This window comes from Pseudorasbora parva, chromosome 7 (assembly GCF_024679245.1).
Source record: "Pseudorasbora parva isolate DD20220531a chromosome 7, ASM2467924v1, whole genome shotgun sequence".
NCBI lineage: Eukaryota > Metazoa > Chordata > Actinopteri > Cypriniformes > Gobionidae > Pseudorasbora > Pseudorasbora parva.
The window spans coordinates 9,186,477-9,214,308 of NC_090178.1; the positions used below are offsets into that span (position 1 = coordinate 9,186,477).

Genomic DNA, 27,832 nt, shown 5'->3' on the forward strand with positions numbered 1-27,832 from the left:
ACAAATGACATTATATTTGAAAGAATGTAACTAAGCAGATCTCGCCTACTTCTGCCAAGATCTGTTTGGTTACAAATATTCTTCCAAATACCTTAATTTGTGTTCAGCACACGAAATACATTTATACAGGTTTGGAGTAACTGAGGGTGAATGAATAATGACAGGATTTTCATTTTTAGGTGAACTATCCCTTTAATTAAATTGAATGAGCGCAGCAGGCATAATTCTAGTTTCCATCATGCTTTGCGTGAGACTGCTTATGGAAAATAAGCGAAATTTTGTGTTTTTTCACAAGATTAATACGCGGAGAAACGTTTCAGTGTTTAAACTTCTGTTCTGATGGGATTTATAATGGACTCATTTATGGAATGAGGGTATTGGGGCGATTTCGGACACAGCCATGATCTCATTTTCCTGCGCGCTGCTTCGAGGAAGGACCGAATGACTGTTGTGACGTAATTCCTCTGCGCCCAGACAAGCGGTGTCGTTGAGGAAAACAAATGATCCATATCCGTTCATCTGTTTTATTGTTTTATTCCTGAATATTGTCTTGAATCTCTCCACAAGGACAGATAGCACGGCGAGTATGTATTTAGTCGAGAATAGTTGACTTCGCGGAGCTTTAGATGAAGTTTAATTCAGTTTGTAGCTTAAAAACAGAATCATGTGGCATCTGAACATTATTGCTCAAACAATTACTAATAATTCAAACAGCATTTTTGCTGTATTAATGTAAGATGGACAGTTAAGCTCAGTTTACCAAAGATGGTATCTAATTGTTTTATTTATGCATTTTGTACTCTGTATTTATTATTTTGTTTAATAGACAAACACTGGTTGTGTCTCAACTTAGTGAGCTGCCTAGTTAGACGTTCAAGTGTGTGCATGTTTGGAGTGCATGGGTTTGCTTCTTTATAAGCATCATAGCTATTTTGAGGTATCAAATGTGCAGTGAACAAAAGTGTTTGGGATGCCCAAAAATGCTAGAAACGCAGCTTACTGTTTTTTGAGACATCGCTTTTGAAAAAATTTTAACGTTTTTTTTCTTTCTTTCTCTTTTTGTGTGCAGAAGACGGTCAGTATGGCGTTAAAATCTGGAGAAGAGCGCCTGAAGGAGATGGAGGCGGAGATGGCACTGTGAGCATTTCTCTCCTGTTCTGTTTCAGCTGTTCATTTGTGTGTTTGAAGTGTGTAAAATAAGGCATTTCTGATATGTATGCTGATGTTGTTGCTCTTACCTGTAGGTTCGAGCAGGAAGTGTTGGGAGGACCTGTGGCATCTACAGTGGTTGAAGCTGTTCCAGTTGCTCTGGCAATGTCAGCCGTACCCATGGTCAGGCCCATCATTGGCACAAACACCTACCGAGAGGTATTAATTATTTAAAAAATATTTTATATTGTATATTTTTGTATGCAGAATTTTCTTTCTGATTTATTAATTTATCTCTTAAAGGGGGGGTGAAATGCTGTTTCATGCATACTGATCTTTTTACACTGTTAAAGACTTGGAATCCCATACTAAACATAGACAAAGTTTCAAAAGTTAAGGTGGACGTTTGATGGGAGTATTTCTTTGTCAAAAATACTACTTCCGGTTAGTCATAAGTTTCGGCAAGTTTTTTGAGATCATGCGTCCCCATTGACGTTAATGGGGGCGGAATTTCCTTGTATGGGCCTTACGGACAATTCTACCGGAAGCGCGTGAGAGAGAGCGAGGGAGAGAGCGAAAGCAACAGCCTACGCCCATCAAAGCGGGGCTTGTAGGATGCTGGACAGGTGACAATTACACATAGCACATAACAATGTCACCAAAAAAGTGGGTTTTTGGTTGCCAGACCAAGACAGTCCTGCACAGATTCGCCAAAAACCCCGCGTTAAGGCAACAGTGGATGTAATTTGCTTTTCCGGATCAGCAACTGAGTTGCGCGAATGTTTATATCTGTTCGCTGCATTTCGGTGCCGACTGTTTCACAAGGCCCAGCTCGACGCCGAATTTTCCCAATCGCCTAATGCTGAAGGATGGAGCAGTCCCAACGTTAGAAGGGTGAGTGAGACTGCTTTTAGTCCGCTTACTGTCTACACAAACCACGCGTAAACACACAAACACACGTGCACAACTGCACTTCCCACATGTACACCTTCAAAGACAAAAATACGACGATATAATTCAAGTATAAATATGTAAATAACACAAGCCGCTAAGCATATTATATAGTTAGTGTATAACTTGTAACTTACCTCATACAGACGTCCTGCTCTAGTCGTTTTTGCTGCTGCTCCTGTTCAACTGCAGCATCTGGGTCTGATTCCGGATCATAGATGTATGGCTGTATCTGATTAAAAGCCATATTTTTATTTTGAATAAAGTTTTTTTCCGCTGTTAGGGATGACGCTCGACTCAACACACAGCGCACTGCTGCACACGTCATTATTTAGCTCCGCTCACACGACACGCCCCCACCCGCTCGGCTTTTTTCGGAAAGACTCGGAACAGCGCATCTTTCTTATATAATTATTAAAAAAATAAAAACTTTTCGGAGATATGCAGGATGCAATGCTACTCTATAGGTACTCAAGATTGACATGACACTGACTGAAACTGAGTGTTTCACCCCCCCTTTAATTACAAATAATTGTATTATATATTGTTATAATAAGCGAAAAGAAAAAGTAAACATTAAAGGTGCACTATGTAGTATTTTTGCTGTAAAATATCCAAAAACCACTAGGTGGGTTTTATATATTTTGTTTAGTAGAGTACCTACCATATCTCAAATGTTTCCAACTATTTGTAAATTGTAAGAAAATTGCTATTTTAACAAAGGACCGGGACGTTTCAGCATAGGATCTGAGGAAGTCACCTCTCAATTGCGTCATATCTGCGCTACCCTCGGTTTCGGGTTTTATTTGGCAGGAGCGCTTTACTCTTAGCAGTGTGAACAAGTGAACGCACAGAGTAACGTTATAACATAATTTTCAACACACTTAAATGTATCTAATATGATAAACAGAGCTGCATTACCTCATAATCATAACCGGAAGAGCGGATCAGTGCAGGCGCCCGGCAAATGTGTCCCGTCCCATCATGATAAAAGTCCCGGTGCCCGTGAAGCGGGTTTTTGTGTAACAATCGCTCCAGCGGCTGTGCTCAGCTCCACAACACTCGGTCCTGCTCTGCTTCACACTACAGTAACGTTAATAACCGCATCCATGAACATGATTACTGCCCGAGTCCTATTTTCCACCGGCTGTGTGGTGAAGACCACATGTCCCAAGATGCTGTGCTCAAACTCTGCGTCATCAAACTACGCATTTGTTTTGAATAGGCGACCTCTAGTGGACGTAAAGTTGCATAGTGCACCTTTAACTATATAACATTTTAAACTATTATTATAATTGTTTTATATATATATATATATATATATATATATATATATATATATATATATATATATATATATATATATATATATATATATATATATCACACACAATTATAGTTATGAGTTTCCTTAAAATCTGAACTCTCTATCAAGCTAGTCATTTTATATATATCTTTTTTTATTTTTTAGGTCCAGCAGAGTTTGGATGCTAGAGCTGCTACTTTTGTTGGTCCGCCGCCTACATTTGTTGGTCCTGGTACAACTATTTCATACTCTCATTATACATTTAAGTTAAAGTCATATATAAAAATCAGCTGACAATCATCTGATTTTTATTTGTAGCTATGCCGGCAGTAGCCCCTCCTCCAATGATGCGTCCAGCATTTGTCCCGCACGTCTTACAGAGACCAGGTAATCAGGATTCCCATTATTGTGTATATATCACATATGAATCACGTTACATTCTAACATTGTAACAGCATTACAAAATGTATATTTTAGTCAGAATTACTGTTCTCCTATTCTATTGCGCTTCGTCTCTTTTTTGGCGCACATGCACACACGTCTCATTCACTGAAGTCTGTGAAGTTTATTGGAGACTCGCTTGCACATGGCTTGTCCGCTCTTGACAGAACATTTTTAATATTTGCATGACTTTCTTAAATTCACAGATGGAGAATATACCTGTGAAGTGTAAGTTATGCACTAAGGAAAACATCACATCTCAAATGCATTAAACAGTGCAAGTATCTGTCAGCATATTGCATCTGACAGGGCAAGCCACTTTTAATTATATGCGTTAACTATTTATTATGAGTTATTTTTAAGCCCTTAATATAAAGCATCTCTCATGTTTAGGGGGCATTGGATAATACACTTTCCCTGCCTCAGCTAACTGTATTTTCCAGTATTTTTAAGATATGCTTATGATATCAAACTAGTGTTGTCAAAAATATCGATATTTTGATATGTATCGATACTGGAATATATGAAACGATACGATTCTCAGTTTCTACAGTATCGATACCAGCTGCGCTCTCCTCCAACCGACAGCGAGTTGACATGCACCCGCATATTCTCATTCAGTCTGGTTAACCTCTGAACATGGCGAATGCGCATTCTGCTGGATTTTTCCTCATGACAGCGTGTTAGTGTTAGTGTGTGATCGTTCTGAATTTCTCGCGGGATTGAACAATTCTACTAATCCCCACAGATTTCGCGCTGACACCTGAAACGCAAACACACACACCGTAATAAAGCCGCCTCTGACATGCAAGTGCAAACATTTGCTGCTTTTTCCAGCTTATTATTGGTCAAATAAATTCAACAAAATTATCAGTGCACATCTGGAAGAGTATTAACGTGAACACAGTTGTAAACAGTTCAGGAAGAACGAGTAACAGGAACAGTGTTTAGGATCCATGAGTGTGTCAGGTCTTAAAGGGACAGCAGTTATTTGTTATTCAAACTACAGAAAGACAAACGATCACACTGCTCTTGACTGATCAACTTGTGTAACTTTAATGGTTTTATCTGTAGGCTATTTAATTTTTTACAAAGAACATTATCCAATGTTGTTTTAAATGTAATTACTTTGCATTTTTTTTACATTCAGTTTCTTACCTGAATGTTAGACCTGAAAAATAAAGCTATTTCATTTGTATCTTTTATTCTATTGTATTTATTTGTGCTATTGTTTGTAATCTGTTTATTAGTTCTTATTTTATTACTGTTTACTCGTCTTTTTAAATTTAATTTACCATTCGAAATCCAGCTTCCTTGTGCTGTGTGTAAGCTATTGGAACACAATTACCCCATTGTAAAAAAATACATTGAGTTAGCAAATATTTATGAGATAATTTTAAAAGTAATTGCTAAATTGCTCAATATTTGTTTAAATCAAAATGATGCCCAACCCTAAGGAACATGCTGGCCATCTGAATTTTACCATTTTAACACTATAGAGCCTAAAATATAATTATCTATTCAATATATCTTAAACATATACATTTTTTCACAGCGGGTCAGAGAATGCCAATGATGCGTGGTCCACCTCCTCAGGGCATGATAGCACCTCCTCTTCCCAGACCTCCACCTCCTCCACCAATGATGATGGCTCCACCTATGCCAGGACCTCCTCAGCCCCCCATGGGTCCAGTTGGACCACCCATGGGGCCAATGCCACCAGTGGGTATTTTCTGAATTGTAAACAGCTGTCAGGGTATTGTCAAGGTTGCTTTGGACTGTAAAAATGGCAATGCCAGTATCACTGATGTTTTTCTCAATTAATGGCAGGTTGGAAACATGAACCCTATGCCTCAGGCACCACCGCGGCCCATGTCTCAAGCCCCTGCGAAGGTCACCCCCAGTGTTATACAGGCGGCCCCCACTGTTTACACAGCACCCCCTGCCCCTAAAAGAATCGACTTCAAGAGCCTGAAACAAGCACGCATGGTAAAGTATCAACACACTTGACTGTCCTGTTTCACAGAAAGGCTATATGCTAGTTTCACTGATTTGCCTGAAAGTTTGGTTTCTATACATTTTATACAGATCACACTTACAAGGTGTCATTTCTAGCTGATGAAATATTTTAGACCTGAGCACAAGTAGAAAAAATATATCCACTAAAATAGGTTCATGACCTTTTAAGTCCCCTTGCAGTCAATAATTGTATCCCTTTAAAAACATATTTGATAATCAAAACGACATTGTGAAACCTGTAAAAGTAATTTCTTCATGCCTTAAAATAGCTAGAACGTAACGACACCCTTGCTTCATTAATGACACAGAACTATGAATATGCAAATTACTCTCTACCTCCACTCACTCACACCAGCTTGGGCTCCCTGATCCACTTGTTGAACTGTAAAATTGCTACACAATGGCAAGTGGAAATATTGGTTGAATTCAGATATATATGTTTAAACCAGAAACTGATTCAGCAGAGTAAAAGCAAATTGTGCAGGCTCAGGACCCTCAAACGTAATCAAGACGACCCTCAGTCGATACTGTAATATCATATTGTGCTGAAGAAAATCAGATGGTTCTATCTACTGTTTTTTGTGTTTTTGCTGTGGTGAGACATGAAGACAATTATAGACATGTTTATTAATCTCTTGAATGCAGTGACCAATCTGGGGTGTTAAATTTATTTACAACGACAGAGTTTTGTTCTGCATGGTTGTGAATACTCAAACAAAGGGTAGACGTGATGTAAATAGGAGATTCTTTGTGCAGTTTAGACAACTTTAATGATTATAATGGAGCTTTGAGATTGCGAACTAAGATGAGTAACAGCTTTTTAGTGATTGTAAAGAGAGATGTCTTTGCGTGCTTTCTAGGCATATATAATTTCTATTTCAAATATAATCCATTCAGAATTTGATTAAAAGTCTACACATGATGGTTATTGATATGATTAGCCTTAGACTTGACTACGTTGTCAAACATGTAATAACCAGCATCTTTAGAAGTAATAATAGGATTAAAGGAGTTTGATTACTACATTTTTTTGATGATAGGAATTGGGGGCGGCCTTTGGTACCCTGCAGTTTTATGGAGAAAATACCCAGCAATGGACTTATGAATTTGTTAATGGTTTGATTTAAAGTATATTAAACAGGGCTCTAGACTGAGACCAAAATGGCCACAAATCTGATCATTGTTTGATAATGTGCGAGTTAAAATTTTATATAGTCGCATTGGTGCGAGTGCATAATGCTTTTACGCTTTGGCTTTTAGTGATGTCTATGGAAGCAGCAATAACAATTCATTGACAACATGATGTATTCATATCAGATACACATTGTGTAAGTAACTAAAACGTTTATTCTATTCTTCCCCCACTTTACCGGCCACCTACTTTCATGTATTTCAGGAGAAGTTGATGAATTGACGTGTTGTAAATCTGACAGATCCAATTCCCTGAGCTGCGGTGCAAACTAACATGGCGACGCCCATCACGCATTATAGATCAACTAACATGATCATATTTTTCAACAACAAAACACGTTCACGTTACATGTATTTGAGAATTTAAATATCAGGTAGTTGATGACAGCCAGCAAGTTTGTGAATATTTTGAATAAAAAAAGAAAAATTAAATAAAAGCGATACATCTGCCTGCTACATATTGTGGCTGCAGTGTCACGTGAAGGTCATGGACAATGACTTTAATAAAATAATAATACCCATGGTAATAATACTTTTGTTATTTATGTTGTGTGATCATTTTTTTATTAATGTTTTCTTTTAAATGTATGCTTGTTAGAACCAACATCAAGTTTTCAGTGATGTTAATCTTTACATCAAGGGAACGATTCATCAACATCCAACATCCATTATGATTAATATTTAAAAAAAGATTGTGACCAAATTCTAGAGTCTAGAGCCCTTTTAAAAACACCACACAGACCACCTCTGGCTCCTAAAGATTTTATACAGTTTTCATTACTTTGCCAGGCCTGGAAAACTTATATTAAGATTATATAAGAAATATTTTGAGATTCATTGGTATTTACAGGGTTTCCATGACTTTGGAAAGTAATAAATAATATGATTATCAATGATATCATTTAGGGATGCACTGATATGAAAATTTTGTCTGATAACCAATATATTGGTCGATTAATCTATATCCAAATTTTATATAGTTTTTGAGAGCCTAATTACAAAAAAAATGTCTCACCATTAAAAGCACAGTTATTATAATGTTCTCATTATAATTTTATGTAGCCTATATGACAGACTTGCACTGCACATGTTGAACTTAATTGTATTTTCCTTTTTTGAAGTGATTTCAATCATATTTCAAGCTTTTCAAAAACATCATGGCGAACAGCGCGCATCTAAAGAGTCTAAAGCTGAGTATATATCGTATTAAACTCCACATTTTCTTATAATACCGATAACGATAACCATAAAAATTAACATATATCAGCCGATACTGATATGGTGGCCGATATATTTTGCGTCCCTTATACAATTGGTATTTATTGGTATTAGTGTTAAATGTGGTTAATAATAAATGGTGACTGAGGCTGAAAAGTATATATGAGCATCAACTACAACTGATAGGGTTTTTTTTAAACGAATAATTATTTTTTGTTTTTTATTATAAACTTTACTATTTTATTACAGCTGTAAAACCAGTTCTATGCTTAGATTTAATAAGCCACATATAAAAGGGTTCAACTAATTCATTATGAGAAATATGAAATATTCCAGTGACATTACATGTGATAAAACAAGCTCTATTCTTCCTTTCTCTTTCTGCATATGTTTTATGCCCGTGCTCATGGAAAACTTGGGAATTGCAGGAAAGGTTTACAAATTGTGGTTTCCATATCTGGATATGCATCTGAAATTGATTGGTCAGGTGGTGTGGGAACCCTGTAGGACCTATTCACTGTTTCCACAGCATTTAATATCAAAGCAGCACATAATTCATTATAAAAACTAGTAAGTGAGAAAATGAAATCCCCTCTTGTTTCCTTTTGTACTGCTTGTAATAATTATCTAAACCTTCTCTCGGCTCGTTTTCTCAGGAGGAGTTGTCAGCATTGGTGGCGGAGCAGCAGGCTGCAGTCAAGGCAGCTGGGCTCCTGGAATTAAAGAAGGAGGCGGTCACCGATGACAGCAAGATCGGGCCGAGCATGCCAGAGCCTGAGCCTACACATGTGGAGGTTAAATATTAATCTATTAAATCTGCTCAAGACATTTTATACTTACAGGGGTTGGACAATGAAACAGAAACACTCAAAATGTATTAGAACGGTCAGGTGCAGGCCTACTTTTGTGGCCTCAATTTGTCTTGAGAATAAGAGATAAAAGTACAGATACAAAACCCTCAAAATAATCATAAGATCAGATATTTTTTGTTTTTAAACACACTTTTTAAAATGAAAAGCTAATTTTGAATGAGCTTTTCTTTTCTTTTTTAAAATAGTTCTTACATTTTTTATTTAAGTTTAGCAATCATTAATTTAATCATTTTAGTACTCAGCCCCAAACATTACATGCGGACAAAAATGTATATATTGTGGCCTTGAATTAAGAATTTGTTCCCCCGTTTTAGTAAAATGTAGCCATGTTGAATTAATTAGTTTCCTTGTTTTAGTGAAATCAAAACAAGGGAGCAAATAAATTCAACATGGCTACATTTTACTAAAACGAGGGAACGAATTCTTAATATTTTAATATAAAACTAATTATTTCAACTTGAGGATGATTTAGTAAATCAAGGGAATTAATTATTATATTGTGCACACGATTTAATCAAAATGAGGAAAACAAATTGATAAAAAGTGCTGATGTAGTAGTTAGTCATAGGAATGAAGTGTTAACTTGTGGTAGAGGAATTTGTGATATGAATATTGTTCTAATTATTCTTATTTACATATGCATAGCCTGCTGATACCAGCACAGAAGATAAGAAGAAAGGGAAACAGGAAAAGCAGAAGAAATGCATCCGGGTTGCAGCTGGTGTCACATGGGAGGACACCAGCCTATTAGAGTGGGAAACAGGTGTTTGAACATTTAGACAATACAACCTTCTCTTTTAAAAAAAAGCTAGACATAAAGAAATTAAAATGTACATGTGTTCTTGTCCTCTCAGATGATTTCCGGATATTTTGTGGAGATCTGGGGAATGAGGTGAACGATGACATTCTGGCGAGAGCATTTAGCCGTTATCCATCTTTCCTGAAGGCGAAGGTTGTTCGAGACAAACGCACTGGGAAAACAAAGGGTTATGGCTTCGTGAGTTTTAAAGATCCCAATGATTATGTGCGCGCCATGAGAGAAATGAACGGTGAGTTAACAAGGATAATAATATAATGCAGACAAATACAAATCATTTAATTTGCATATACATAACTGTTTAATATTTTGGGTTCATATTTTTCCTAATTTTATATTTGAAATAAATCTATTTTTAGGTAAGGATGCATTAAATTGACCAAAAGGGACTTTAAGCAACAGCTGTGGATGGATGAGCAACAGCGTTCTGGTGTTTAGCTTTAAGAGTTTACTTCCAGTGGCTGTTGCTGTTTCATCAGCAGCTATTGCTTAAAGGATTAGTTCACCCAAAAATGAAAATTATTTCATTAATTACTCACTCATGTCGTTGGACACCCGTAACACCTTTGTTTATCTTCGGAACACAAATTATATTTTTGCTGAAAGCTGTTGGCTGAGAAAGGCTTCAGAAAGGCCTCCATTGGCATTCAGTACATTCCCACTGACCCACTCACAAGACCCATAAAGGCACTAAAGACAAAATTACAAAGTCCATCTCACTACAGTGGCTGTACAATAATTTTACAATGCGACGAATAGTTATTGTGCACACAAAAATCTAAATAACAATTTTATCCACTAAGTTATTGATGTGAACTTGACGCATGCGCGAGAATATGACGCAGCTCCACCGTTCAATACATGACCCGGAAGAGGAGGAGTTCCAGGTGAGTTCACGTCAGAGACCTACACGGAAGACAATATCTTGGCGGATAAAGTCATTATCTTGATTTTTTGTGTGCACAAAAACTATTCTCGTGGCTTGGTAAAATTATTGTACAGCCACTAGTAAGGTGGACTTTGTAACAAAGTCTATAGTGCCTTTTATGGGTCTTGTGTCCAACTACATGAGGGTGAGTAATTAATGAAATAATTTTCATTTTTGGGTGGACTAACCCTTTAAAGTCCCTGATGTTACAAAATGATGCTGTAATGTTGCAAAAGTTGCTGCTCTTTTGAACTTTCTATTTATCAAAGAACCTGAAAAAAATTAGTCTCCACAAAAAAGTGTATAGTATTTATGAGGACATATTGACAGAAATGCAATATAATGTACATAACTATGTTTTCAGTGGGTCTTCTTACAGTGAAGTCGCCATTTTGCCCATCATGTTTCTACAGTAGCCCTAAACAGACAAACTGCTCTACATATCGCTAGCTATTCTCTGCTGTCTCAGATGATGACGTCTTTGTGGTGTGTCGGCCACTGTAGTATCTCTGTGCTCCGAAAGATGCCACTAAAATTTACACTGCACCTTTAAGTAGCACAACAGTTTTCAACATTGATAATAATAACGATCAATCAATGATCAATAAATCAACATGTTTCTTGAGCACTAAGTCAGCATATTAGAATGATTTGGGGGTCATGGGTCTGAAGACTGGAGTAATAATGCTGAAAATTCAGCTTTGCATCAAATAAATAAAATACATTTTAAAATGTATCACAATAAAAAAACAAAACTTTTAAATTGTAATAAGTATTTGAAATATTACTGTTTTTACTGTATTTTCTATGTAATAAATGCAGTTTTGGTGAGCATAAGAGACTTCTGTAAAAAAAAAAAAAAAACTGTTTATTTGACAACAAAATATAGAAAGAAAAAATGACATAGCAAGCATCCCACTAAACGCATTTGATATTATCTTCAGGACTTTTTTTTTTTTTTTGTGAAAGTGTGGTGTCGACTTAAACTTGGGTCAGATCTCTGTCCAGCTTGTCTGGATCTGGAAAATTCACTCTCCGTTGTCTGTTTTTAGGGAGGTATGTGGGCAGCAGACCCATCAAACTGAGAAAGAGTTCATGGAAGGACCGCAATCTGGAGGTTGTGCGTAAGAAACAGAAGGAGAAAAAGAAGTTGGGACTGAGATAATCCATCTGTACCGAAACTGGACTTGATTTATGTGACCCAGGACATATATAATGATTAGAGGTCATCCACACTCTTCCATTAGTTGCAAATAAACAAACGTCAACTTTCCATATGGCCCTTATAACTTTTAAATGTACATTTATTTCCATGTGTATTATCACACACTGACCTCTCCCCCCCCCCCTCTCTCACTGCATGCTGTAAAATCTTTTACTTGGCCAGAATGCTTCGAGAGAGATTTTTAAACTGTGGTTATGGAACCGGTTTGGATGTTGAAAATGTTGGTTTTGTTGTTTTCTTCCTCATTTTATTTTTATTTTCCAAAAATGTCACAAGTAACCAACTTTAAAGTTCAGGTGGGCCATTGTATTTGTTGGACATTTGAAGTAATATGTGTAAAAAAGATTTTCAATAAATGGAGGAGTTTCTTTAGTTACAATTCTAACCTGTTCGTCAAAACTGGAATGCCTCGACTGATGATTCTGAACGCAACCACCAGATGGCATCCCAAAGTTATGAATGATGCATATTTCTTTGAACCTCTTGCAAACCTTAATAATAATTATAATGTAAACACGTGATGATAATAATTTAATTTATTAATTATTTAAGCTCTCATAGTCACTGTTGATGGCAAACCAAATGGGTTTCTTTCTAATCGTAAACGCCCACTTGCATGCGTTTCTAAAAGACTCGTTTCCTAAAGCTGGGCTGAAAAAAGCAGAAATGGCTCGTGCATCAACCTGTCTGACAAACAACCGAGAATACACACACACACATCACAACACCAGGAGACAATGCACCGTAGAGCCACATGTAAGTGTTTTGAACTCTTAATCAAAATCAGCACAGCTTTTCAGGTTACGTTTAATGATGTCTGGTTTTTTTCAGGAGCCTGTTTAAAAATACACTTGTTCTGTTTGTACCGTCTCTCTTCCACATACAAGTCTGTTTATTTATGAAAGGCATTTCCTTGTCTATCTGTTAACATTTCATATTTGCTTGTGTAGTTTCTCTTGACTAATTCATGTTGAGGTTTTACAGACTGTGTTTGCGCATCTTTTAGATTTGCTCCTACGAATAAAGTGGTGTGTTATATAAAAGCTCAAAATATAAGGAAAAAAAACTGTTCCTTAAAATTTCTGTGGTGCATGATGGTATCAGATGATAATGTCCTAGTACTGAATCATATTCTACAGCTTTTCCATGGAACCCAGTGATAAATTAATACTACGTGCCATGTTGAAAGTATGACGCAATATAAAATGTATATCAAAGTTTGGTAAATTCCCCAGTCAATTTGTGAGACTGACTGACACCTAAATACTTGACTGACTAAAAAGGTTATACTTTTTGATTAGCATATCCATGTACGATAGCTATGCTATTCCAAGGAACTACAAATAATAGCGTAGGATTATTTGAATACATAGTAATAGTTGTGCATGAGTAGTGAATGATTACCGTATTTATTTAGGCTATTATGGTATTTTATGGTAGCTACTATTTTTTTTTTTAAACAAGCTACTTATAAGAAAACCATTATACTATTGACATGTGCGAATTGCACTTTATGTACATTAGGCCATCAATCCTGTTTATCCACATTATTGGCGGTTTAAATTCGTACCTTCATTATTTTGTTAATTCTACTGGCTGACAATCGCGCGCCTCCGCCCATTGATCAGCGGCGCGCTCCAGGCTTCCTTTTGTCCAACTGGCCACCTCAGTGGAGCATTCCATTCTGGAATAATGGGGGGTGACAGCGTTATTGTCTTTCTTAAAGTTTTACTTTATACAACAATACAGCGCTGCTATCACATCCAGCGGGCACATCTGCACAAGATTCAAAATATTTTGTAATGCAACTATATAGCTCGTAAAACGTGCCATCGGTCGCGTTTGAGTGAAGCAAGGGCGCCCGTAGGTTGTTTTGGGAGCGGCGAAGAACCCCTCAGTTCTCCCAGCGAGCAGAGAGACGAGATGGGCGGGAGAACACGCGGGGACGATGCTGCTGTTCCGGGGAATCTGCTCGATTTGACTCTCCTCTCTGAGTAAATTGTGTTTGGATGTCACAGTAGTGACAATATGTATCTGTGCGGGATTTGTGGAGTTGTTTGAGGACGCGCTGGACATATCTTCCTTCTCATCTTCCTCCTTTGGTTCTTTATTGTGGTTCTTCGCTCTAACGGCTCTCAGTCTCTGGCGTTTGCTTCCGCGCGACCCAGGCTATTAACGTTAACACACTATTGCGAAATAAACCCAGGATGTAAGGAAAACCGTTGATGTGGGAAGGAACTTATCCAAACACGGAGCCCTGCTGGTCCCTCCCGCCTAAGCCGGAGATAGGGATGGTGGTAAGTTCTATTTCTGTATTAAAACCTTCACAATCAACCTCAATGTTTATTGGTTTCCCACCGCACATAATTTCAACTGCCTCCACTTTATACTGATAGAGTTCGTTGTACTGATGCAGTTGTTGCCATTAGTTACAAGATCAGCATCAGCAACACACTGCATCTGACAAACTGCTTTTGTCCCTCATCTGATGTTGGTTGAAAGTGGTTCACTGTTTTTTTGGGGGGGTTGAGCCCCTCCCTGTTTACCATTCCCACCCAGCCAGCATTATTCCATTGGGAGTACAGCTTCTTTACAGGGCATAATTTAATTTATCTGCCATTGTGATGTGCTCATCATCAATAACCGCTTCAAATGGCATATGCTTCATCTTTTGTTTTGCTTCTCAGAGACCATCCTGATCTAACAAAGACATGTCCTGAAACTCCTTGTCCCCTCTTGAATATTTCAGGTGGCAGGATACATGCATTTAGACATTCTAATACAAAGGGTATTTGAGTCGTCTAGAGTGTTGTATATCTGATTAACGTTACCGTTTGTTTAAAAGCATTCGACCTGCTGGTTCTCCTGAAGACTAACTAACTTCCAAACACACCCCGTTTGTTCATGCATATGGCTTGACTTCTTGGGAAAGCGCTGGTCTGTTAATGCTTAGTCAACATTGGCTAAGACCAGTCATCAATGGAAATGCAATGACATAGCTACACTTCTTTGTAGTTTGTGCATCATGACAAAGAGTTGCAATAAGGGAAATTTTGACATGTTTAAAAGGTGGGATGATTACATTCACTAGTGGTATGTTTACACACAACTATATACTAAAATTGTGTTTTTCGCCTACAGATGACAATGTTGTGAAAATTATCCCCGTTCACACAGATCTACGAAAACGGTGTATTATTCATGCCGTGCTGGTAGTTGGCGATGTCAGTTGTAAAGAAACACTATGCATCTAGGGCACGTCCAATATGTGTTTTTGGGGGAAGATGCCGATACACCGATAATATGGAGTAAAAAAAGTCTGAAATGTACCAGCTGATATTTTGTATATTCTAGTACAGTACCAGTCAAAAGTTTGGACACATTTCCCCATTGGTGTGTCCAAACCTTTGACTGGTCCTGTATGTATAATTCAGTATGTACATTGTACACAACAGACCAAACATACAAATGAAAAACAGTTCTTCAGGTTTTTCATGTAGCTCTTAACTCGATTTTCAGGTAGGCTACAGAAATGGTAATCAAAAGTAAAATATCACTTCCTACATGGTCTTCACTGTGTAATAGCTTAACCCTTATTAAATGTATTCAGTCAAAAGCAGTGAGGGATTTTGTTTTTCTCTTTTGTTATCTCGTCTTTTATGCAACAAAAAAAATCTGCTTTCCTGCCATTTTCAGGCTTTTCGTTATATCATAGGGGGCGCTATTACGCATCTCCTGAATGAGTACAGAATCTCCTGATAAACAGAGGTGAAGAAGAAGCAGAGACGAGCGATCTCATAAGCAATTGCATGTAAAATAACGTGATCATCAATATTAAACATCATAATTATCAAAACGGTTATGTTATTGAATAAAATGTCGACCCAGGACAAGCTACAGGACTGTAAAGCTTTAAGGGTGTTGATGGACTCTACTCCATCTGTGTTTTCATCATTCTGAATCACATCTGGATGAAGTCTCAACTTTTTGCTCAATTTTGTGATTTTGCGAAATTCAGTTTTTATTTACTTAAAGGTGCCCTAGAATGAAAAATGTAATTAACCTTGCCATAGTGAAATAATACGAGTTCAGTACATGGACATCACATACTGTGAGTCTCAAACACCATTTCGTCCTACTTCTTATGTAAATCTCATTCATGAAAAACACCACAGAAAAATAAGTGATTCTCAACATAACGGCAACTGTGACGCAATCGCTGGCGATCATTTATATGTACGCCCCAAATATTTGCATCTGTCTGAACATGTCCATTGTCAGGCGGAACTGACGGAGCCGAATCATCGGGACCGCAGATAAACAAACGACACTCGGATAGCGAAAACGGCAGCTCTCATGAAAACAAATGTCATGTTCCAGGCTGTACAGGGAACGTGAGGACTTTTCATACCCTTCCCACAGACAAAAAATGTCAACAGTCATGGACTGTTTGGTTATACAAACTGCAAGTACCATATATAACCAAAACACCGGATAGTATACTGGCTTTGGTTTTGTAGGGGTGAAAGAAGTGCGCTCGTGCTTGCGATTGCCAGATTTCAGTAATTTTAATTCCCCAATCAGAGCTTTTTATGTAAAAAGAACATGTATACTATCCCGTGTTTTATCTAAATATTTGCAATCTGGCAACCATATGCATGCGAGCTCTCTCGCGCGCGGATGATCTGAAAACACCAATAAACAAGTAAGCTGCATTTTAGCATTGTAGCAATTTCCATTTGAGATGTTCTGCTTTAACTGTCATTCAGTCGGTCTGTGTTCTGTCAGGACGGTCAGGACTCACGAGCTGCTTCGCTGAACAACTGAACTGCAGCTGTATGCTGTGAGCTGCTGAAATAAGCCAATCAGAGCAGAGCTCAACATTAATATTCATGATTCCAAAAAAGGCAAAAACAGAGCATTAGGGACAATTTATAGGGTTGTAAATGGACCTGTAAAACTTTATCTGGACAATTTTTGCCCTGAAATAAGCCACATACCCTCTATGTAGATATCAGAGAACAATTTACCATATTGTTTCAACTCATTCTTGGGCACCTTTAAGACATAACTGACTATGTTTATGATGATACAAGACAGGCATTTATTCACGTGCTGTGAGATGTATGGGCATGTGTTCATATAGGTGGCATATCTGCGGCATAAACGCAGATGGTGATATATCTGACAAGTTCATATCGGCCGATAAAAGTTAAATCAGTCTTCTAAACACACAATACGCATGCACATAGCATCACCTTTTTCATAAATTAGCGTTTTTGTAGTTTACAAAGAGACAATAAAACTTGCACTTTGAAACTCTTTTTTAGGTCCCCAAAACACGGTCGTTACGTAAATGAATGGCCAAAACAACATTTTCCCGTTTTTAGTTGAAAACAGCCTTGTAAACGACTCCTAAACCACAAACTACCCAACTTTGTTTTGTCTTTTTAGCTGTGGAGTTTCTTCTGTTGCTTGAATCTATTTGCTTAAACTGATCGTTTTTCATCTGTAAATTTTGTCACTGTTTACTCTCATGTTTTTTCCAAACCATTATGACTTTCTTTCTGCTGTGGAACACCAAAGGAGAAGAATATTCAAAGAAAATAGAGGAAGTGGATGGGCATCAGTGGCTGTCAAGCAATTCATGTAACTTGAGTGCTATTTTCTTTCTATTTTTCCCCCCAAGATTCATAAAGTCATAAAGAGTAAAATTTAATGTAAGACTAAAATGTAAATCTTGCTTGACAGTCACGGTCCCTTTCATTACAAGAAAAAATTTACTTGAAGTTTTAAGTAGGGCTGAGTGATATAATTTTCCTTTATAAAACAATAACAAGATAATATTTTTTTTTTTTTTGGCCATATCACCCTAGTTTTTAAGTCCATAGAAGTGAATTCCTCTTTGTTGATTTGATGTCAGTGGTTTGTTAAGGTTGGGATTAGAGGGCATGGTCAGATTTGGAAAAGCATACAGAGAAAACGCATGACTAGAGCGAGTGAGAAACTGGGTGTGATGAGGCAGTTGGCGATCAAGGTGTTTAATTACCGCCACAGCATCCTGGTCTGGTGGAGAGTCTGTGTGGGAACTTGGCAGTGTGTCCGCGGACGTTCCTGTCTGCAAGATTTACGATGGATATTTGCTTGTCAGAAGGACATTATTTTTCATTCTTATGACTGCGTTGATTGAATTTTCTTGACACTGGCAATCGTTTGGCAGTGAGTGCAGTAGAAATCAATACAGTTTGACTAATGTGGTCTAAAGTTCTTCCATAATGTTAAATATCTAGGTAGAGCTTGGCACAGCCCATGTGGACTATCTTGGAGACCATGCACATTTTACTCGTAAATATTTAAAAGGGCATAGACTGCATTCCAAAATACATTTACTTTATATAATAGATGAAAGCTTGGATATTAAATTAAGGTTACCATTGCAAACTTTGGGGAGCAGTTCACTCAAAAATGACAGTTCACATTATTTAATCTTGTGTTCCTTATGACATTAGACGTCTGGAATCTTAACACAACTCTTTTTCATGTGATGAAAGGCTTGTAATATTGCGCTTGAGTCATATAGCTGCTAGACTAAGTGTATTGTTTTTGGAGCTTGACAACTTAAATGTTGGTTTTTGGAAAAAGTGCTGGATTAATGTTCTTCAAATATTTTCTTTGTGTTCCAAAGAAAATAATATTATATATATATATATATATATATATTATATATATAGCACTTAGGTTTGGAACAAGTAAATATTAAAGAGAGTCACCCAAAAATGAAAATTGTCATCATTTACTCACCCTCATGTTGTTTCAATCCTGTATGAATTTCTTTTTGTTGTTGTTGAACACAAAGGAAGATATTTTGGAGAATGTTGGTAACGACAGTTGATGTGGCCTCACTGACTTCCATAGTAGGAAAAAAATACTGTGTAAAGTCAAATGGCTAGCATCAACTGTCTGGTTACCAACATTCTTCAAAATATCTTCCTTTGTGTTCAACAGAAGAAAGAAATTCATATAACACTGTTGTGAAAAAAATCTATTTGATCTTTCAATAGCAAAAGCCCATTTGGAACCATAAAGGAAGGATGCAAATTAAAAGGAGCCTATCAATATGCAAATACAGCCCCACACGGAGACATGAATAGAGCATCACATGCTCATAACCTCAGAGAACATGCTGTTTGCATCAGAGACCGCTGTGTTACGCAACCTGCGCCTCCATCCTTCACTGCCACTTGGGCTGCTGCAATTATATAAAGATCTCCTGTATGTTAAAGAGAGAGGGCTGCGAGAAAGGCTAGGCCTGCATAATGCCCGCCAATCTTTATTTTCATCATTATCTCATCCATTTCCTGTTTACCGTTCGAGTCGCGTCACATCGTCCAACTGCTCTTTTCTCCTTGTATGAAAAGGTTGCACATCTATCTAGTGCTTTCTGTATTCCTGCGTTTTACAGTTGCATCACTTGGATTACATATTTATAGGTTAATTTACGGATTCGCTCACAATTTGCTGTTGTATTGCTGGCAGATTATGTACACAGGGGTAGAGCTGGGGATAAGATGTTGTTAAAAAAAAATCTTTGAATGTAAACTTGGCTAGTAAAAAATACCACCATAAAGTACAAAATGTATATTGAAAGTCTATATCATAAATAATAGGGGTGTGACAAGATACTTAGCTCACAAGACGAGACACAAGATTGGGTTCACGAGAACGAGACAAGATTTTTGCACCGTATTTATAAGAAATACTCAATGACAAAATTAATGACTGGAAATATAGTCTGCAGGTGCATTTTGAGTATGACTATCAAATGCATTGAAAGACAACAATACTCACACACCGGAAAAACGTTTTTTTCCACAAACTCAACTGATTGGCTTCTGTACTGTATGAGTCTCTTCAGACCTTACTGTACATGAATTATGGGCTTCCAGAACTTCTGATTGAGGCTGTGTGTGACGACCTAATTGAAATCAACAAACTGAACATAGAATTAAAAACAGTATAAATAACACACATGAGTTTTTCTTATTCTTATTTAATGCAAATAAGCGCAACCATAATCAAATCTGATTAAACTCTATTAATATTCAAGTGCAAACAGAAACCAGAGTTAAGAGGTGCTTACAACTACTCAACCCAGGCAATATAGCTTTGATATTGGGAGACTTATTGTACAATCACCTGAAGACTTGTTCAATTTTTTATTAATGCAATTATCTAATCAACCAATCACTTGGAACATGCTTCATCACATTTAGGGGTGTGGTCCTGGTCAAGACAATCTCCTGAACTCCAAACTGAATGTCAGAATGGGAAAGCAAGGTGATTGAAGCAATTTAAGGCATGGTTGTTGGTGTCAGACGGGCTGGTCTGAGTATTTAACAATCTGCTCAGTTACTGCCCAGTCCCATCCCAGGATTTTCACGCACAACCATTTCTAGGGTTAACAAAGAAGGGCGTCAAAAGGGAAAAAACATCCAGAATGCAGCAGTCCTGTGGGCGAAAATGCCTTGTTGATGCTAGTGGTCAGAGGAGAATGGGCTGACTGATTCAAGTTGATAGAAGAGCAACTTTAACTAAAATAACCACTCGTTGCAACCGTGGTAGCAGCATTTGTGAAGCCACAACATGCACAACCTTGAGGCAGATGAGGCCGGGTACCACTCATCTCCACTACAAATAGGAAAAAGAGGCTACAATTTCCACAAGCTTACCAAAATTGGACAATTGAAGACTGGAAAAATGTTGCCTGGTCTGATGAGTCAGAATTGGGTATAAACAGAATGAGAACAGGATCCATCATGCCTTACCACTGTGCAGGCTGGTGGCGGTGGTGTAATGGTGTGGGGGATGTTTTCTTGGCACACTTTAGGCCCCTTAGTGCCAATTAGGTATTGTTTAAATGCCACGGCCTACCTGAGCATTGTTTTTGACCATGTACATCCCTTTATGATCACCATGTGCCCATCCTCTGATGGCTACGTCCAGGAGGATTATTCACCATGTCACAGCTCGAATAATTTCAAATTGGTTTCTTGAACATGACAATGAGTTCACTGTACTAAAATGGCCCCCACAGTCACCAGATCTCAACCCAATAGAGCATCTTTGGGATGTGGTGGAACGGGAGCTTCGTGCCCTGGATGTGCATCCCACAAATCTCCCTCAACTGCAAGATGCTATCCTATAGGGCTGCATGATTAATTGAAATCGAACTGCAATCGCGATTTGGCTTGTGTGCGATTATGAAAGCTCAAAGGCTGCGATCTTAATTAATTAAATAAATAAATGCCCAGTGTGTTAGCGAAGAGCGGCTCTGTAATCAGGAGTAACGCTGCTCCGTCGGAAAGACTGCGAGTTTGAGTCGCTTATAACGTGCGTTTGAAAAAGCAACACGAGTCAAACATCTTCACAAACTAGTGAAGCGTTCATAAACCTGTTCAACAAAAGACAACGTTTAATAACATGCTTTACCTCACTTCATATCGTCAGTCGAGTGTTTGTGAGCTGATGCGGCTTCTCATCAGAGTGAGGCAGACGATGCATTATTTTATAGTATTCTATGTCAATCAGCACTGCATTATACACTTTATTATTATGAAAATACCCTTGACGGCTTGAAGAACTCAAATACACCATATTTTATTTATTTTTTTATTTATTTTATTTTTTTTATTTTTTATTTTTAAAACAGGAAAAGATTAAGGACAATCGGGCCTGGCTCAGTATACAACTGATTTTCAGCAGGTTCCTGCTCTGCAGAACATAACAACCACATTCACAACAAAGCTCATACACTTGACATCTTAAGACAACAACAGACACACATTACCAAGATATGGGCGACAGGGGGGCTATAGAACCATCTCAATGATCACAGATATACCTCTCCATTAAATATTGAGCAAATGTTTTTTTAAATAGTCTTCTTGATGTGATAGTCCTGATGTGCTGTGGGATCTCATTCCAGATTTTAGTTAGCACAAGAAAAAAAGATCTCTGTCCATAACAATTTTTAAAAGCCGGTAAAGGCAATAATCCATTTGTAAAAGATCTCGTAGTGCTTTCAACATCATGGATTTCCTGAAAACTAACGTCAATTACTTCTCTGAGGCAAATGTGGCGTTTTAAGCTCGAGGGTGCCCTCTACCTTTCAGTATGAATTAAACTTTTGGGTAATCAATAATAAGAAAAGAATACTTAATACATTTTAAAACTTATTAAACTTAAAAAATTATACATTTATTGGACAATCCATATTTTTCTTCAATGTACAGGAGTTTTTTCCCCTCACAGTGGATGCACAAGAGGTTCATATTTCATATTAAAGACAGACTTTAAGAAATTGATATCACAGATAAACAACACACACAAACATATATATAATCTTTATTTTTTATTTATTTATTTTTTTACAATAACTCCTTAGGCTTAGACCTTTCTAATGTTTTTTTTAGTCATAGGCTGTCTGCATATTAATAGATAACCCAGCAGTTTTTTTTATTTTATTTTTTTAAAGTAAGTTTTCTATAAAATATTACAATAATAATTAGTATTATATTGTTAGATTTGTTCTGACATACTCTTTTTTTATTTGTAATTATGAAAATGTTATTGTAATGGTAATATTTATTTATTTTTAAATATTTTTAGCAGTAATAATAAATAATTATTAATAGTCATGTTAATATAAAAACACAGTTATATACACACACTTTTCATTTGTAAAAAATAATAATAACAATAATTGCATTTTAAATAGCAATCACAGTTTTACCCAGAGTAATCGCAATTATATATTTTCCCCAAATCGTGCAGCCCTACTATCCTATCAATATGGGCCAATCTCATCGCACCCCTAATAAATAACACCATCTAAATCTGCTAAAGTCATACAATAGCTTTGTGTGCAGAACAGACTGAAATTTCAACAGGTTTGGGCTAGGTCCTCTAAATTGGCAATTGATAATGTTTAAAGTAAAACATCACAATGGGCAATGATATTGTAGCCGTGGGGGGTGGGCAGGCATATTTTACTATATCTTTTTACATAAATACTATTTTCTACTTAAACTATAATTTCTTTATTTTACTAAACCAACTAATGACTAATCCACGCTATGCAATAGGTTGCATGTGAGGGGAAAAAGAAAGTAGCTTCCTTTCACTTAAGAAATATATATATTAACTTTTAATACATCTCATTACATAAATACTATTTTCTACTTAAAAACTATCATTTCTATGCAATGCTTTGCACGACAAAAAGTTAATTGTGCTGCTAATTATAAGTCAAATTTCGGTCTGAGTGTTGTTCCTGTTTTCTTGTTCTTCTGTGTTAATAAATTTGAGTTATCAGAATCACCTTCGTTCTTTAATTTGATTTGGCAAATTGTCTTTGAAATTATTAAATAGACAAAAGTTATTGAACATTCGCTGAAGTCTTGGTTTATCTTAATCTGCTGCTTCAGTACAGTAGCCACAGAAGAGCTATGTGACAATGAGCAAGATTTCCTGAGAGACTATATTTGGCTGCTATAATAGTTCATTAATAAGGGCTGGTTTCTTGTGCAAAATTTAATATTCTAAGTTAAATGCACAGTCTAAGACAATGTCAAGTTGAATATTTGTGTAGCCTGACTGGCATGATATTTTCACAGATAAAAAAGGCCTGTACAAACCGGAATGAATATCGCGAACGTTTTTCACCAGCATTTTTCGAGACGTTTTTCGGCACGTTTTTTTTTTTTTTTTTTTTTTTTCACTGACGATGAACGTGCACGTTCAGTAGATGGCGCTCCCGCTACACAAGGTGGTGCTACGACGCTTCTGACACTCGCATGTTACACAGAAGAAGAAGAGAGACAGTATTTACGTGCTTGCCAAAATCATTCACACACTTTTTTTCTAGCAAGCAGCGGTGTCACAGTGACAGATATTAGCAACTCATCTTCTTCTCTGTCTACTTACTACTATTTCATCTTATCAATGTGTGCTCCACAAGGCCGGTTTGTGCTTAAGCGCCACCAAGTTTTGCTTTCTTGTCACTTCAGCAGCTCCAGGCACATGAACAAAAGCATCGATCTCATTAGTCAGCAAGTTTTGAACGTGGCGCGTCAAAAAAAAAAAAAAAAACGAACCCAAGGCGTCTTTTTAAAAATGTCTCTTTTACGCCTGCCGTTTTTCTGCGTTGGTGTGCACACTCACATTGAAGCCCTTTGTTTAGTCACAAGGTGTTAAACGTCGGAGATTAACGCATGCAAAAATCGGCCCGGTGTGAACAGGCCTTAACACGTCACATCTCTGGCATTACAGTATTTAAAATTGCATGTATGCATTAGTAGGTCTGTCACGATAACAAATTTTGCTGGACGATAAATTGGCCAAGAAATTATTGCGATAAACGGTAATATTGTCATTCGGAGACCATTTTCATCTCAAATAATGATAATGGCATAATAATGCAGGTACATTTTTTCAAAGATCAATAAACTTTTATTTCTAAAGACTATTTAACACTGAAAACGGAAAACATTTTAAATATCCACAATAAATGAACAAAACAACCAAAAACAATAAATAAAATGGATGAAAACTGCTGTTCACAAAACCCACGGTTCGGTTCTGTATGGTCCTGGTTTTAGTTTTTTTTGTTTTAATCGTTAACAATCCAGAAATTAATTCAGCATATGATATACAACTTAATTATTAACAATTTAGGATACAGTATTAAAGAACATTTTATATCTTGTAATCATGCACAAACTTGACTTGACCATCTCTGAGGAAAGCTAGGTGAGATTTTGATCAAGAGAGCAAGAGAGAAGAAACTTATGACATGCAAACAAAAGGAGACTGTGTATTGCCACCTCTACAGAAACTTATGTGCCTTTTTAGCACACAAAGATTGAACTGAATAATTAACTTGCATTTATCAAACTGCCAACTTCAGTGTAGCTTTAAGCCACGTTTATACTCGACGTGTCCGCGCGGCAAAAATGACGTCAACGAGGAGTGTGCGAGACCCCATTTCGCTTGGTGCTGTGCACATCAAATTTTGTAACTGCGTGCGGCTCCTCAACTGAAGAAGCACGAGTTTAGGCGAATCTGGCCGAGCATGACGTTTCATCACACCAGCACCCCGTCTGCATGTCGAGTATAAACACCTCATCAACGGACGAGACGCTCAAGCGCAGTCAACGAGAGATGAAGAAAACAAGCATGCAAGTGGAACTTGTCGCGGCCGGAAAAATTATTGAGCTCACATCTTGTTTATCGTGCGATTAATTGATTTATTGACTATCTCAACAGGCCTATGCTTTAGTTATTTTCTCAATTTAATTTACAGAACAACCCTTGCAACGTTTTTAGGTGAATTATGGAAGAGACTAGGATTAGGGTGTCGCACTAGCAAGCCTCGCAAAAGGGGAGGGCATGGCATCACGATGGTATGCTGTCCATCATGATGTCGGTCAGCCATTATCTTCCATCCGCACAAGCCTATTTCAAAAAGTCCTTATTCACTAAATATCCCCCCTTGAAAGTGACTGGTTTCTGTATGATTTCATTGTATGGCAAATAGCAGCCTGAACCTTCTGCTAAACATCTTTTTTTTTTAAATTTTATTTTTTACTTTACTTCTCCTTTAAAGCTTCTGTGTGCTTTAAATGGGGAACTAATATTACATTTGCATCATTATTGAGCCCTGCAGCAGGCTTATAGTTATTCTGCATCGTCAAAATGCTGTATTCATCTTTGCTTCAGCGTGCCTCTGATGTCATAGATGTAGCTTTGTATTTCTCTTGTCTTTATTCTGTGCACAGTGTGCAGCGATTCTGTACTTTTCGTTGCTCTTGCCTCAAGTTGATGTCCGGCTCAAAGAAAACTTTAGATCTTAACAAAAGAGACAAAGGAACAAAGTGAACTTAGTGTTTGAAATGGTGCTTGTTTGATGGTGTTTTAGATGTACTGGAGTTCTGCCAGGATTTTACAAGTCTTTCGCAGATTCTCTGCAAACTGCTAAGCATGTACTAAAACCTAGTGCAGTTTTACGAGCAAACACTATGTTGTATGACTAAATAACAATATGGTAAAATTGTGAATCTCTTAGAAAACACCATTTTTTCAGACATGCATAAAATTGCCTGAATCTTTTCAAATATATTCCTACAGTTTTTGCAAAAAAAGAGGTCACAATAGAAATCATGCGTAATAAGTGGTTTTCATTAGATTGTGGAAATTAACCAACTAAGTATGATGACTGGAAATTAACCAACTATGATGACTGGCCAATTGGATACATTTGACCAATGTCATTAATCGAAATATGGCCGAATAGCAGCCAAAATCACAATATTCCCAGATCACAGATTTTGTCAAACTTTCTTTGTAGAGGTTTAAGCTTAACTTAATGCACAGTTGGCGTCCATTTCAAAATATAATTTTTATTTTTTTTGTAGTTTCTGTGGAGATGTGGATGCACTAAACTAAAAAGTGCACAAATCATTTCTCATATTGTGACAATATAGAATCTAGATTGTGCTTTTCTCAAAAATAAAGTCAGTCAGATAGATTTATTATTATTTATTTTTTACAAATAATATCTGTTATAATTATCAAGAAATGAGAACTATTAATAAGTCATTTTGACAATTATGATTTTTTTTGGTCATGAAAGAACATTAAACTAAATTTGTGGTAAAAATTTCTTTGGTATTGCTTATTTAATACTTATTTCATGAACCTTGAGCAGACACAGCTGTGCCAGTGACCTCTTTCCCATGCTTAAGTTAGATATGAGCTCTGATGCCCCCGGGGCAAATGAGACAGTCACAGTTCAGCCACTAGAATCATTCTGCCCTGTCAGCCCACATTTCTCTGAGACCACGTGTGAGCCTCATTCTGGAGACTGGAACACATCTTTAGATTTTCTCACTGAATTTCATAAAGTATTGAGGATGAAGATGTCTTTCACCGTTATATTCTTGTCTTCAAGAAGGATGGTGTGTGATTTTCGTAGCTGGTGATTATGGGGCCAGTTCTGCATTGTTACTATATCCTTGTTTTTATGCCTTGCTTCCTTAAACATTACGTTATCTGTGATGTTTTAAATATTGTTTTGGAATTGAACTGGCTTTAAAAAAATGGATACTGTTGTCTGAGGTCAACTGAGGTCAAAACAAACAAATGGTTTTAAGTTTGTTATAATAAAGCATTTGTTCAACCCCCCAAAAAAGACCAATCATCTTCATACATTTAACATCATTTTAACTAGTGATAATAACCATAATTGAAAAATAGGTACAGTTTATTTATTAAATAATAGTGTAATACCGTGATGTTTTCTGAGATAGTTGTCATATTGTGAAAATCTCATTATTTCACAACACTACAGGGGAGAGTCCCCCACCCCCACTGTTAAAAAAAGTAACTAAGTACATTTTACTCTGAGTACATTTTAAATGAGCTACTTTTTACTTTAACTTGAGTACATTTTTAGCATAGACTGTAAAAAAATATGGACGTAGTGTCCGTGACGTCACCCATAGGATTCCGATAAGCCGTTCTGAAGCTTAAAGTATGGCCGAGCTGGGCGTTGCCATCTTGTGAGCGAGTCATCGCGTGTCACTCCCGGATAACAGAAAATGGGCAAAAAGGCGGGATGTGCGCGGAGCTGAGGTGACGCAATAACTATAGACGG

At 37.1% G+C, this 27,832-nt stretch overlaps 2 protein-coding genes across 6 annotated transcripts in view; both read left to right on the top strand.

The window, feature by feature from the left end:
• Window positions 1-400: 400 nt before the first annotated feature.
• Window positions 401-12,165, top strand: rbm42 (RNA binding motif protein 42). Of its 3 annotated transcripts, none has more exons than XM_067448010.1 (11): window positions 401-584; window positions 1,070-1,137; window positions 1,245-1,368; window positions 3,572-3,632; window positions 3,725-3,793; window positions 5,403-5,569; window positions 5,678-5,836; window positions 8,932-9,069; window positions 9,793-9,910; window positions 10,002-10,196; window positions 11,945-12,165. In XM_067448010.1, the coding sequence occupies exons 2-11, from the start codon at window positions 1,082-1,084 to the stop codon at window positions 12,055-12,057; spliced, it is 1,200 nt and encodes a 399-aa protein (XP_067304111.1). In that variant the 5' UTR covers window positions 401-584; window positions 1,070-1,081; the 3' UTR covers window positions 12,058-12,165. The 3 variants fall into 3 exon arrangements, with proteins under 3 accessions (XP_067304111.1, XP_067304110.1, XP_067304109.1); XM_067448009.1 differs by having other exon boundaries at window positions 403-580; window positions 3,572-3,638; XM_067448008.1 differs by having other exon boundaries at window positions 404-584; window positions 3,572-3,638.
• A 497-nt stretch (window positions 12,166-12,662) lies between these two features.
• The window catches only part of arhgap33 (Rho GTPase activating protein 33), a 76,577-nt gene continuing 61,407 nt past the window's right edge, over window positions 12,663-27,832 (top strand). For all 3 annotated transcript variants that reach the window (XM_067448004.1, XM_067448002.1, XM_067448003.1), the window contains exon 1: window positions 12,663-12,873. In XM_067448004.1, the coding sequence (XP_067304105.1) occupies window positions 12,855-12,873 (19 nt within the window). In that variant the 5' untranslated portion in view covers window positions 12,663-12,854. The remainder of the gene's footprint in view (window positions 12,874-27,832) is intronic.

Excerpts from the sequence above, each read along its gene's own strand:
- rbm42 (XM_067448009.1), top strand. The coding sequence starts at position 1,082 with ATGGCGTTAAAATCTGGAGAAGAGCGCCTGAAGGAGATGGAGGCGGAG. Across the intron at positions 3,639-3,724 it reads GCCTACATTTGTTGGTCCTG|CTATGCCGGCAGTAGCCCCT; the intron begins GTACAACTATTT and ends TTTTATTTGTAG. Across the intron at positions 5,570-5,677 it reads CCATGGGGCCAATGCCACCA|GTTGGAAACATGAACCCTAT; the intron begins GTGGGTATTTTC and ends AATTAATGGCAG.